At 36.3% G+C, this 14,264-nt stretch overlaps 1 protein-coding gene across 2 annotated transcripts in view; it reads left to right on the top strand.

Moving 5' to 3' along the window:
- DNAH8 (dynein axonemal heavy chain 8) overlaps positions 1–14,264 on the top strand; it is a 127,608-nt gene that overhangs the window by 21,168 nt on the left and 92,176 nt on the right. Inside the window, exons 13-24 of one of the 2 annotated variants that reach the window (XM_087952510.1) lie at positions 609–744; positions 853–1,040; positions 1,892–1,972; positions 4,494–4,610; positions 5,037–5,153; positions 6,547–6,691; positions 8,979–9,094; positions 9,703–9,809; positions 10,621–10,720; positions 11,688–11,871; positions 13,375–13,571; positions 13,937–14,063. In XM_087952510.1, coding sequence (XP_087808636.1) covers positions 609–744; positions 853–1,040; positions 1,892–1,972; positions 4,494–4,610; positions 5,037–5,153; positions 6,547–6,691; positions 8,979–9,094; positions 9,703–9,809; positions 10,621–10,720; positions 11,688–11,871; positions 13,375–13,571; positions 13,937–14,063 — 1,615 coding nt within the window. Of the gene's footprint in view, positions 1–608; positions 745–852; positions 1,041–1,891; positions 1,973–4,493; positions 4,611–5,036; positions 5,154–6,546; positions 6,692–8,978; positions 9,095–9,702; positions 9,810–10,614; positions 10,721–11,687; positions 11,872–13,374; positions 13,572–13,936; positions 14,064–14,264 lie in introns of both variants that reach the window. The other variant, XM_087952516.1, reaches the window with a different exon arrangement.

Here is a 14,264-nt window from a genome sequence, read left to right as displayed (position 1 = left end):
CTGAGTCCCAACCTGCAAGCAATAAATGAATCCAAATTAAAGTAGTTCCAACAGACGGTAATTCTATCCCTGCTTTGCATATCCCACAATGGGAAGTGCATCCTCTTTTTCCTACTGTAGATAAATTAATATGTGCCATACTCATTCTGGAGACCGCTTGTTCTCTTTAAACTGATAAAACTAATCCAGGCTCTTGATTTGCCTCTTATTAAGCAGCTTAATATTTGCATTGGGTCTTAGGTCTCAAAAGACCTGGGACAAGTATAATTTTTATCTTGTTTTAGTGCAAATTGGAACACCCACACAACTTAAATTTCATTGGACTTTCTTAAATATTCCTCCAGAAAACACCTTTTACTCATTAAAAATGCTTATGTTTCTCACTGATACATTTATCTGAATTTAAGTTGTGATGCTATCCGTAGAAGAAATGGTGTGAGCTACTGGCATATGTAAAATATTGAAAGGGTTTTTCAAATGCAAACATTGCAAGATTACAGGTAAATTTGAGAGATAGGTATTCTGAATGTACTCTTTAGTGAAAGGAGAAGTATTTTATTCACCTACATTTCAAATATATAGCTCTTTCATTATCATTGTTTTAACAGAAAAACTCAGACATCTTGGCAAGTGTGGAAGGAAAAGCAGTTGTTCGACTATATAATAAAATTTCCTATGTATTGGTAGAGTTTGAGGTACTTTATCACACAGCGTGGACGAAAGAGATTTCACAGTTAGAGTATGGTAAGACATTTAATCCATTGCATTTAATCCATTTAATCTATTGAATAATACCATGATGCCGACTCATTAGTTTGGGGAAGTGTTTCTAATTGCAATATTTGATTTTAGCATTGCAGGTTACACTATTGGTACGTCACCCTGAAACTGGAAAGTTACTGGTAAATTTTGATCCCAAGATTTTAGAGATTGTTCGAGAAACAAAATGTATGATAAAAATGGGCCTAGAGGTACCAGAGCAGGCAAAGAGGATAGTCAAAATTGAAGGAGAAGTAAAAGGAAACAAATTATGCTTGGAGGTAGGTAAAGAAGAAGTGTGTTGATTTCTCAAACAAATGCTTATCTTGATGTAAAGCAGGGCTGTCAAACTCCTGACCCACAGGCCGGATGCTGCTGGCCATGCCGACACCCGGTTTAGTGAAGTGAAGCAGGAAAAGTTCTCATATGTCACATGATGCCGCCATGGTGATGTGAGTTTGACATCCCTGATGTAAAGTATACATTAAGGAGATTTTATGACATATGTTGGGCATATGTTTATACAAGAGAAGAAAATAAAGAGAAAAAACAAAAAGGGGCTAAGATACCTTTAATTGTAAATTACAATGCATTTTGCTGGAGTGGGCATGTATTGTCAGGAAGGAAGAGCAATCTCATTCAACTGACATTTAATTGAGAAATTTGCATCTATAAAAAATGTCAGAATAGTTCAGCAATAATATTCATACATGAATACGGAGTTCAAAGCATGACAGAAAGCTTGAAGCTTTTTAAAATACAGTAAAAAGAGGCAGATATGTCAGGATTGCTGCTAAGGAAGAGGTCATTAAACTAGTAGAGAGAATGGTTTTTCAAGTTTTCAAAATTGTTGCCATAAGGACTTTCTCATCACTGGATATGATCATGAATGCCTTTAATGCTTTTCAGAGCAGTGCACTATAATGTTGAAAATTATATGCATTATATCTTGACTAGATGTTCATGAATGGACTGTATCTAGCTGAAGCTTGCTCCAGAAGATTATAACTTTTAAAAATGTGTATATTTTTACACAGAAATCTGCCTAGTCTGAAGGTTTTAGGAAATTCATTATATATTTTAATTTCTATTAATATTAAGTTAAATCCTGAACATTTATTTTAATTCATAGAGCATTCTACACTGCTATGAAAATTTGTGCCAAGAAATTCCAACAGTGTTTGTCAACTTGATGGCACCTAAAATGAAGAAGGTATATTAGGATATCTTTCTATATACTATTAAAACTCCCATTGTCATGACTTTTAACTGTGAAAAGTACTGTGGTTTTTGAACTAAGATATCTCAAATGGCCTAGCTACAGAATATGTCCAAAATCCAGCATCCTTGACTCCCAAGGAAATAAAATTTGGGAAAAATTTGTCTATTTCAGTGCTACTGGTTGCCGATGTACTGGTGCACTGCTTCTGCTGCTGCAATCATGTGATCTTCATTTTCAACGTTCTGTGACATTTCCCAGTCAGTCTCACAATCCTTCTCTTGTTCCCCAACCCAGCAGCAGCCACTCACCTTCCTGCTCAAAAGGATATGGAAGGCAAGGGAAAAGAGGGAGGGAAAGGGAGGAAGGAGGATAATTATAGTATAACTGGAAGTGAGGGATGGAAACAAGGGGAAGGGAGGAAGAGAGGGGAAAAGGGAAGGAAGCAGAGAAGGGAGGGAGGGATATTTTTCTCCCAGGCAGCTTCCAACAAGAAAACTAAATGGGGAAGCTGCACTAAGTTGGAAGTTTCCTCCATTCCTGCTGCTTTTTTTACCCATAATCATTCTGTTTCTCTGTTTACATAAGGAAATATCTCTGAAATGATGACCCAATGGGTCACAGATTGCCTAGTATGTATACAGATATTCATCTCTTGATTACATTATGTCTTGACAGTTGCAGTGTTCTTTCTAGGATTCTGCCCTATCTCTTTTACTATGCCATTAACAGTAACAGAGTTATTATTAAGGTTTCAATATATTGCTTTATTTTTGTACTTTATATTTATGTGAAAATTGTTTTCAATTTTACAATGTTCATTTTGGATAAAATGTATTTATGAAAAACAGAAATAAATATCTTTTGCTATGTAAACTATGTAAATAGAAGTGTCAGAAAGCAACTTGACAAAAGATTTCAGAGAGTTGTTAGAAGAGGCAGAAGAAATATTATAATAACATCTGTAAAGCCATTGAAGAGAAATGGAAAAACACGGAAAATATTTCAAAAGATCACTGAGCTCCAAAGGAGATTCCAACCTCAAATGTTATACTCAAATACTTCAATAGACAAGTATTTGCTGATTAGAAAATAAAAATAAAAAAGTTGGAAGGAGTATATTGAAATTATTTGCGTCAACATCCAAGATACCTCAGAAGATACTCTCTATTTACAAGCACCTCTAGTTTTAATTTTAGTGTGTGGGGGTGTTTGTATGTGTTTGAAATTTGAAACAGGGCAGAAACCATGGTCAATGGTATCTATCTGAAAGGTCAAGGAGAGCAAGAATGGATGCACAACCCTTATCATCTAGATCATCTAAAAGCATGACCAATGCTGTTACTATCCCATATTCAGGCCTGACTATGATTGAAAGGAATCTAGATAATCTACTTCATCTAGGGTCCTCTAAAGCTGCTACACAACCACCTTCTCTATCTTCAACCTTCCCCCCCAAAAAGAGAGGTTAGATATTGGATAAAATTGTCCATTATATTGGGTTCCAGCAATAGTTTCTTGAAGAGGGGATGAACCTCCTTAAGAGGCAGAGTAATGAATTCCTTATCCAAGAAGGAATTCACCACTACCAGAACCCACTAAGATGACACTTCCTTCCCAGCAACTTTAATTAGCCAAAAGGACCATGGAGATAAAGAACAGGTAGATGAACTTAGCGTCCTAGATGGTCCCTGTCCACCTCCTCAGGTTCAACTTGTTCAAACTGTTTTCAGAAAATAGGGCAAGACTTCCTTGGGACTTACAACAAGGCCAACATCCAGCTGATAATGAATTTGAGTAATTTATCCAACAGAAGTTGAGCACTGTCTTCCACATAGCCCTACAAGGGGCTCTAAAGATCCCCTCTACCCAAAAATATAGTTTTGAGTATGGACCACAGGATGGCTATCTGCACACACAATAAGGATGAAGAGCTATTGTCACTTTGCCAGCTTTACCATCACAAAGTAGGCTTTAATAGCAGTTCTAGCCTGTGTATATTTAGTTCATCCCTTATTGTGTATAAGCAATGCTTTAGATGTCTTTTGTCTCATTTCATCTCCCTCAGTTCCTTCCTCCATGGTGAAAAATGGGATCCATGAGAAGGGAAAGGTTGCATAGATTAAATGTGGTTGAAGGCCTTGATAGTCTAGATGGTATCCAAGGACTCAGTTGGACTATGTGGCAAACTGACAGGCATACCACCAGGTCCCTCTGAAACTCACCTGGTTCTATTAATCACTGAGGATGGCCTGATCCCACTTCCCTGCAATGGATGGTGGTATCAAAAAAACCCATGGTAATCAGGGCATGATTTGACCAAGGGGGCCACCAACAAAGGGTGATACTAAAGAAGTGAGCCAACCTAAAAGGGAAGGGAAAACAGGGAAGACTTTTTTTAGGACTGTAGAAAATGCTTGTGATAATCGATTGAGTTTAGCACAGTATAATTTATAGGATGCTAAAAATCTACTATAGTCCTAATAATTATGTTTTTCCCTTCTCCTTTTACTAGGTGGAATCTGTAATGAGGCAAGGGCTTACTGTTTTAACTTGGTCCTCTCTGACATTAAATAGCTTCTTTCAAGACGTTGATGCAGTTATGAAAATGTTTAATCAGCTTTTGAAAAAGGTATATTTAGTTTTCCCTAATTCCATTAGTGGTATCAAAGATTGAATTTAGGCCCCCAAAATGCAAAGTATGCATTCTGTTGCTGAATTTTGGCTCTACAGCTTAATTCAAATTAAGATTTGCAAAGGGTCATAAGACAAAAAGAACAGTACAGTTAATTTACTACAGTTATTTAAATACAGTTAAGTTACAGTCTTAGTTGAGGTTTGGAGCATAGAGGAATATTTTATGTTGAATGGATTTGAATCACAGCTTTTAAATGTTAACCTTATTTTAACTTATTGTAATTGATTAATCCTAATACATGTTTTTCTAGTGGGGCTTCTTATCACCCCCAAGTTTACGTTTTTTTTAAAAAAAATATGCAAGTAATATGTTTATGTAATCCTAACAAGGAATCAATTAACTATCTTTTCTTTAATACAGATCAATGACTTGTGTGAAATGCAGATTGACTTAATACTGAAGGATATATCAAATACTCTGCTGCTGATACTACCTGAAAGTGCAACAAAAGTGGAGGACTTACTGGCACGCAATGAGGTAAACAAAGTGTTTAGCCATTCTTCTGTTGGTGAGCATATGGGCATATGTTCATAATGTTGGCTCTGTAAAAATCAATTTTAGATATTTAGCTATGAGAATTTTTTCAATATTTCTTTAGAATTCTTTAGAATTCTATTTTTCATACTTTTCCACACAAGATGACAAGCATCTCAATACCAGCATGTTTCCCTTTTAGTTTTATTGATTTGCTTGACATTATGTTTTCTAAATGTATGTAAACTTCAGTCATCTCTGTTGATGAAACACCAGTTCTTTAAAATGCTGAATAACTGCAGAAATTTACTTAGGATATTCATTTCATCTTGTGTGATTATATATTCAGTCCTAAAGAACCTGCTTCAGCTTGTTATTCGCAGTTCCTCTGAATTTACCGCACAGTTCTAATTATTATTATTTATTTCAAGTACATAACTGCTATTCATTTTCAAAAGTCTTATATTCCAAATAGCAGAAAATAATTGTACTAGTAAATATGAAATCGTTGATGCTTCACCCACAGAAGTAATCTAGGTAAGTTGAAGAGCTTCAATATCAGACTATATCTGTAGAAGTAATACATGCCTTAACCTAGGTACATGTAATAAATAATAATGTCAACATTATTTAATGTTTGTATTTCACTCCCATGGTAGAAAACTTTTTGTGCCTTAGTTACCTCCATTTGGGATTGGATGTAACTAAGCTATGTACTCTACACTGAGCTGCTCTTGAAAGCCACTAGAAACAGTAGCTGGTTCTGAATAGAGCAGTTCAAATAATTATGGGCATTCTTTGTTCGCTCATGTAATTTATCTCTTTCAAGAGCTGTACTTGGCTTGTAAAATCTCTAGTCAGAGGTGGTATTTGCCGGTTCTCCGAACTACTCAAAATTTCCACTACCGTTTCTCCAGAACTGGTCAGAACCTGCTGAATACCACCTCTGCTTGGCTTCCATATTCACTGAATGTCACCTATGGAGCCCTTCAGAGAACAGGGTCAAGATATCTCACGGACTGACTTCTCCCAATAGTTTCTACCTGCCCAGTTAGATGAGAAAGAGTGGCTTCTCTCTAGGGCCATGAATGTCATCTACCATGGCACTTTATTCCGGCATTGCATCTCACTGAATGCTTAATTTGCCTTATCAAACTTGGAATTCAGAAAGTCAATCATGTTTGGCTTTGAGGGAGATTCTTCCTGCATATGAATATTGATTATATCAGTTGTTTTTGTTCCCCAGCATAGGTTATCTGTGTTAATGTTAAGGACTTGGAGCTTGGTTGTTTTAATCTTGTTTATGTGCATAAAGATTTTAAGTTGCCCAGTCAATGATTAAAACTACATAAAAGTCTAGTAAAATAATTACAATACTGTGATTCTATTTAAACAGGTAAGCACAAAGGAATGGGCTGAAATATTAAACAATAAAAGTAGGCATATAGAAGATGCCGTACAAGAACTCATAGCGATATTTGAGCAAATTTATGAAGTTAAACATGTTAAAAAGCTGCCTGCCAAAAAATTTCAATCACCAGGTATTTATTTATGGTTCCCTTTAAGAATTTAACTGTCATCATCAAGACTTTTTCTATTTATTTATAGTGATTTTAATAATTAGTAGTAGTTCTCTGTAATTGTAATTTTGGAAGCCTAACAAGGAATACACTCTTTAATATGTCATTAGAACAATATATTTTGCTGTCTGGAAATATATTAATGCTGGCTTGTATTTAATAGAAGCCAAATTGTTTATCTGGCAGTATACTCAGGTAAGAAATCCTGGGATGCTGCAGGAATGTGAGAGGGAGGCTTTGGGAGGGGATTGCTGCAGCACTCTGTGAGTACAGGAAGGTCATGGAGTGGGAGGATGTGGTGCTGTGTGAGTGCAGAAAGCCCATAGAGTGGAGAGTGCAGCACTGCATCAGCACAGGAACACCAGGGGATAGAAGGTGCAAGCTCAGGTAAGCCTGGGGGACTTATCAGAATGACTTGCAACTTTTCTGGCTGGCTTCCCCATTGATTTTTCTTGTGGGGAGACTCCAGAGAAGTCACAAATGGCAATCATGTGCCCATGGCTCCCTGCAATGTTGTAAATGTGAGTTGAACATCCAGTATGCAGTGATGGCCAGAACATCAAGGATTGATCATACATCCCAAAGGAGGGAAAGATGTACTTTCAGGGGTCACCAACCTTTTGGACCTCAGGGACCACCAAACTCATAATTTTAAATCCCGTGGACCAGAGACCCTGGGAAAATCCCCAAAAAACTCTGCAGGAAAATTCCCCACCCTGTATTCCTACCGACTGATCATTCTTTATTTGGGATCGCAGGATACTGTCTCCGGTTCCGTTCTCATGGGGGGAGAGAGAGAGAGGGAGAGAGGGACAGATAGACTGACTGACTGACTGACTGACTGACTTTTGGCTTTATGCAAGAAAAGCAGCAGAAGCAGAAGTCTTTCTTTCTCTCCCCCAAACTCTGCCAGAAATGAGTCTTTGTGAGACTTGTCATGCCAGTGCAGCCTCTTGGAGCAAGATGACTTGCAGGGTCGCAGAGACTCATTTCTGGTGAAGTTTGGGGAAGAGAAAGAAAGACTTTTGCAGCTTTCCTTGCATGCAGCCAAAAGCAGAAGAAGAAAGAAGCAGAAAGAAGCAGGCGGGTGGCCAGGTGAGGCATGTGGGGCAAGTGGGACAAGTTCCCCCCCTGCCCTTTCCCCCATCCCCTCACTACCTCGTGTTGTTCCAATGCAAGTGATGCAAGCCTTGTGTTCCCCCGGGCCATGTGGGCGGCGCAGCCTTGTATTCCTGCGCAGCCTGGATTAATTGCTTTGGGGGTGACATTTCTCTGTGGACCACCAAAATCTTCTCATGGACCACCAGTGGTCTCCGGTCCATTGGTTGGCAACCACTGATCTATAAGATTCTGTTAGTATAACCTTATAATAAAGTAAAGCTAGTACTTCTGGTTAAGTTTCTTATCTGGACTACCTTGCAAGGCTGACATCAACCTTGCAAGTCTGAAAATACAGCTCAAGTGGAAAGAGCACAACTGGCCCAGTTATGGGAAATCATGGTATCTTTCTGGACACTTATGGCGATTAAGAGTGGGATGATTAATGTTGTTTGACTAGTGTTGGCTGGCAGTGGTTGGGAGAAACTGAGCCAGAAAACTCTGAAATTCAGGGTGGATCAGGGTCAATGCTCCCATTTCTTCTTTAATATTTGCCTGAGGTTGATAGGTGAAGACAATCAATAATTTTGAGTCAGGTTAATATCAATCTATCAAAGACTCCCAGGTATACATACAACTTAACCCCAGTCTGACAAGGTGAATTGTCAAGTTTCAGTGTCTACATGCTGTGCTGGTCCCAATTAAGAGGAACAGACTATCTTCCAAATGCTGGGTTTTATGACATATTATTGGATACAAAGTTTGTATAAAATGCTTTTTTTAAAAAGTAGTTATTGTATTTATAAGCTCTGGGCCTATGTCATCAAGTGCAGGAATAGAATCAGTTGGATTTTCCTTTCTTAGATGTAGAATCAATTGTTCCTATGATGTTGCTGCCCCAGTTTTATGTTTCTGTTAACATTTACACCAGTCCTCATATCACTCAAATAATGTGACCAATAAATCAGGATTCTTACTTAACTGACTATCAATAGGAGCGATATGTATTGAGCTCCACCTATTTAGGATTCTGTGGAAATGTTATATTGAAGGTGTAAATGGAGGCAAAAATCTCCCACAATATTTACCATATGAACATATGCACGTGGCTGTTGATTGAATGAATTCACTTCTTTTTTATTTGCAATAGAAGGAAAACATGTAGCATTTGGTGGTGGAGAAGAAGAGAGGCTCTCTTCAGGGTCTTCAATTATGATTAGTAGTGAAGAAGCTGAGGACAGTGAAAAAGAGGATGAGTTTAAAAAGGTATTTCATCATCTATTAAACTACTGAAATGATGGAAAGAATTTAAAAACAATTGTATTATTTATTAGGATAATTGTTGAATGTCCTAAAGTATTTCATGCTGTGAAACTGCTTCAATTGAACAAAATTATAGACAAATTTAATGCAAAATGATCTTACTGGTACAGTATGATTTAAAATAGAAAAGTGGCAAAAAGGAGAAGTGCTGAAACCATCCCCTCCTTTACTGTTGCCAGAAACTTTTCATCCAATTTTCATTTGTGAGACTTAATTCTGGACTTTATCCTGGCCAATATAAAAACAACAAGAAAGTACGTGTCTAGGGCTCCTTCCTGCTAATACCTTCTAAGGAATCACTTAGATTTCCAACTGTGCTTTCATTCCATTATTAAAACCATTCTTTGTCAGCTTGGTGAGCTCTGAGTCAGATCTCATTTGCCTTACATGAGATTTTCTTGTGGCCCATTTAGCTGAAAATAGGAATGTTATTTTCAGCAGGAAATTCAGTATCAGTAACGTTCACAGGCTATTCAGAGGAAGTAAATTGCTGAATGGTTTTGAACAGGTATGTAGTTGACATGAATCTAAATTGCTGCTTTTAACTGCAGGAATGCAAAGAGGTAGTTGCATATTTTAGCCATCAGTTGCTGGATAGCCTGCAGAAAACTACACGGTTATCCTTAGATGCTCTTAAAAGAAGAGTATTTGTTTCAAGGTAAGTGATATAAGTGAAAATTTGTTTTTTTCTACCTGCCCTGATATACTTAGTAGCTTTGTTTCTACCAGCAGAAAGGAACAAATGAGAAAATTTCAGCTGAATGCTTCCTTAACAACTAATAAAGTTTTCAACACCAAGAAATAAACAAATCCCTGAATTCATAATTACATCTGCCATTCCTTGATCATTTGCTTTTTAACCTTAAGGGTAAAAGTATTCAGTAAATATATTCAGAATTTTGATTTTTCTTAATCCAGTAGGATATCACCATGACTTTTATTAAAAAAACAAGTTATGATTTATTTAATAGACTGGTTAATGCAATATGTGAATTTTTAAGGTGCCTAGATTCGTGCAAGTGAAATGAATCCTTCCTTGGATGGTCCATGTAGCTACCAGAAATTAATCTTAACTCAAAATATTTCATCTTTATAAAATTAGTATGTGCACAGAAAACATAGTGCTGGACATAGGGATATATATTTGTTATTAAACCAATTGTTGTTAGTTATTTATTAAACATAAAATAAGCTTTGATCAATGGCCTATCTTAGCCCTGGGAATTGTGAGTGCCATATGGCCTAACAGGGGTGTCGAACACACATCGTCAATATGGTGTCACATGACATATCAGGACTTTTTCCCCTTTGCTAAACCATGTGTGGCTATGGCTAGTTAGGCACAGGCGGGGAGTTTCACAGCCCTGGCCTAACTGATTCCTCTGAGGAGTCCATGACAGCTCTTTCTTCCTGGATTCTTGTGTTTAATATAATATATGATTCAATTCTCATTTCTTGTTCAGCTCCAGCAACTTTGGACGGCTGCCTTATTTACCTCAAACAACAGTCAAACCTGAAGATGTTGTCACTTTTCTGAAAGCTGAAGTGCATTTAGCCATTCCTCATGTGGTAAGTGGTTTTGTTATATGTGATTTTTGCAACCACAGAGTAATCCATAATCTGAATTTCTTCTGACTATGTAACATGCATGGTGCTACTCAACATGATTATTAAAAGCTTTGATGATGCAATAGACAATACATAGATGGATGTAAAATATTCAGGAAGAGATCAGAAGGTTGGAAAGTTGATCTGGTAACAAAAACGAATTACAAGAATAAAATATAGTTAAATAGAATGTAGCACTAATACACAAATACCAAATAGAAATATCAATTTTATGCATGCTGTGAAAGGTTTTGTCCATGAAAGCTCATATTGTACAAATTTGCTGTAAGGTGCTTCAGGATTTGTTTTCAGCTCTTGTCAAAGTCAGTTCATTGAATTACAGATATAGCAAAAGCTCCAGGCACAACTGAACTGGGAAGAAATGGATGACATTCTGCTTCCTAATTTCTAGAATTAAAATTGTATGACATGTACATTAGAGTAAGATTAGAATAACATTAAAGGCTATATATTAGAGTAAGTGAAGTGTTCCATATTATTGCATCATTTACTAATGTTGGAAATTCTGGGTCACAAGAAAGGGAAGCTATAATAGAAGTTCCATTCCATTCCAGTGCTGTCTCTATTTCTGGAAGAAGAAGGGCAGAGGTAGAGAGAAACTTTGCACGGACAGCTCTCATCTGCAAAAATCTACTCACTAGCTCAAACCCTGCATGTTAGTAGTGTGATGGATCATAACACTCTTAAGATTTTGGTACTTTCTCTGCAACCTGGAAACATTGCAGGGTTTATGTTGCATTTGATAGAAGAAAACCTGCCACTTCATTTGAATTTCCAATATTTCATAGTCTACACATACTGCATTAAAACACATAATTTTGTACCAGTGAGTTGGTGACTGATGGTGATAACCAATCCACCATATGCGTTTCTTGAAAAAAAATGGCTTTTTCCCCTTTATTTTCAGGTGATGGTGCCCAGTTTGGATGATATCCAGCAAGCCCTCAACCGTATGATTCAGTTAACCTTGGATGTAAGCCGTGGTGTGACTCACTGGGGCCAACATCACTTGTTAAAATCCAACCACCAGGGGGAAACCAATGTTCCTGCAACACCTAGCATATTAGGGAAACTACAAAAAAAAGAAGAAAGTAAGATAACTGTCTCTTTTTCCCCTCCTTTAAAACTATTGCTTCTAAAAATTTAGCCTTATTTTAAGTACTCAGAAGAGAGTCACAGTGGAATTCTAAACATGTTTGTTGAGATGTAAATCCCTATATATTGAATGGAGTTTGTTTTCTTAAATAGATATATAGAGTAGAATTCTTTTTATCTCTATTATGATAAATTATGAAAGCATAATAGAAATAAGTTTTATCAATTAGCTGCCCTTCAGTTGTTTCTAAATTATTTCTCTCATACACTCTCATAGACTCAGAATTACAGAAGTTTGTCAAGCACATTTGAACACCACTAGGTCAGAGAACTAATGAGTATGATGTAGCTGCTATGATAGAACAATTTGAATGGTTCCCTATAACACCAGAGCCAAGAAGTGTTGAGAGCCATTAACTTGATGCCTTTAAAAGGGGACTGGATAAACTGCTTGGAGTTTCCTACAATTGTTAGACAGGCAGCAAATAAATGTAATAATAAATAAATAAAATATGTCTGCGAGGATTCATCTATCAAAGATCGTTGCTCTTGAAGTTTCAGTGTTAGCTCTACATTGGGAGTACCTTGTCATGAACATGGGGCGGGGGGAGGAGTCTCTCTCCATCTTCTATTTAATAAAGAAAATGCTTTCCTTTATGTGCATTTTTAAGAATGTTTCATTAGTACTGAAACAATTTTCTGATTAATATTTAAATGAAAAACGTTATAGTACTCTAACATCATATTACTGTATTAACATATGCCTTATGGTTTTATACAAATATAACACTAAGAATAATCATTTTAAATTATTAAAACCTCTTTTTGATTGGTATTTCCATTTTAAAAATTAAGGACAATTTGTGTGTGTGTGTGTGTATGTATCACTATCCCTGTCTTTCAGTTTAAATAGCCCTAACCAGAGAAGTAGCTTAATTTCAGTAAATATAGTTTTAAAATAAATGAACTATTATAGGTTTGGCTTCCTAGCACTCATCAACCATTTTAATTCTTCCCGTTTAAAAATATGGAAACATTGTACTAGACATTTTCAACTATGGAAACTTCTTTTACAGTTTTGTGATAAATTTTAGTTAGCAGAGAGGATGTAGGTATGAATAGATAAATCTTTGTCTCCTGCCAATGAAATCAACAATATTCCACATAGGTGGGACTACTGCTTTCCTTTCAGGGAAATATGGAATCTCACCAAGCCAATTAAGGATATTCTCCTGCAGTATTTTGCTGATTTTTTGACAATGAAGCTAAAATTATATAAAACAAATATATGTTTATATTTTATATTTTTACTTTACACATATCAAAATGTGATATAAATGTATCATACTACAAATAAATACATTCTATTGCAGTCAAGAAAATATAAACTTTCTTGAAGAAGATATACATAATTAACATAACTGCTGATTTTTTTTAATGTACTCACTATATAGGTGATGAACGTAAAATATTTATGTGGTGATTTTTTTTTTTGCCAGAAACACTGGAGGATCAATTTCCTGCTAGAAAGCTGAGAAATTTTTATCCGGGTGTGGCCGAACATAAGGATATATCCAAATTAGTTGTGCTTCTGTCCTCAGCAGTAAACTCAGTAAGGAAAGCTGCAAGTGAAGCATTGCAAGACTTTCAAAAATATAAAGCTCTATGGACAGAAGACAGGGATGCTAAAGTTCAGGTAACACCCACTTTGGAATCTTAGCTATGATTTGAAAGTTCTGTGGAAGATAAATAACACAGTTCAGTTTAAGGAAAATGCAAATCAGTTGTAAATCGGCAATAGACCAGTGTGGCCTTCAGCAACCAAAAGCAAGTTCCTGGAGATTCTGGGAGTGGGTAGTTGGTGGGGAGACATTGTCACAAGGGAGACAATGGAGAAGAGGGTAGGCATATATCCACAGCCACAAGCAAATCTATTGTTTATGGTTTACCTGTAGCAATTCAAAGCATATGACTTAATAGAAAGGACTAAAATTGAAATGATACAGTACATGCATAATTTTTGATTAAATAAACAATATTAATGGTTGCAATTCCTCACAGCAATTTTTAGCCAGTAATCCATCTCTGACTGAGATCCGATCAGAAATTCTTCATTATGCTACCTTTGAACAGGAAATAGAAGATTTAAAACCAACTATTTCTGTTGGCCCCATTGAACTCAATACAGGTATGAAATGGTATAAGAGGCTGCAATATTTGGAAAAGCATCTAACAATTAGAAGACAGAAATATTTGCATAGATAAAATTAGCCAAAAAAGGTGCAATAGTATACATCTTTAAATAATATAATTTCTTAATTTTATGTGAATAGCTGTATCAGTATAATTCTGTCCCATTTAAACTTTTTTAAAAAGTGTAAAGACAATA

Source organism: Notechis scutatus, chromosome 1 (genome assembly GCF_049901735.1).
Source record: "Notechis scutatus isolate UNSWTSFEM ecotype Mainland chromosome 1, rNotScu1.2, whole genome shotgun sequence".
In the NCBI taxonomy this organism is placed as follows: domain Eukaryota; kingdom Metazoa; phylum Chordata; class Lepidosauria; order Squamata; family Elapidae; genus Notechis; species Notechis scutatus.
Note: the sequence above shows the minus strand (reverse complement) of the source record. Positions and strands in the feature narration are given on the sequence as shown.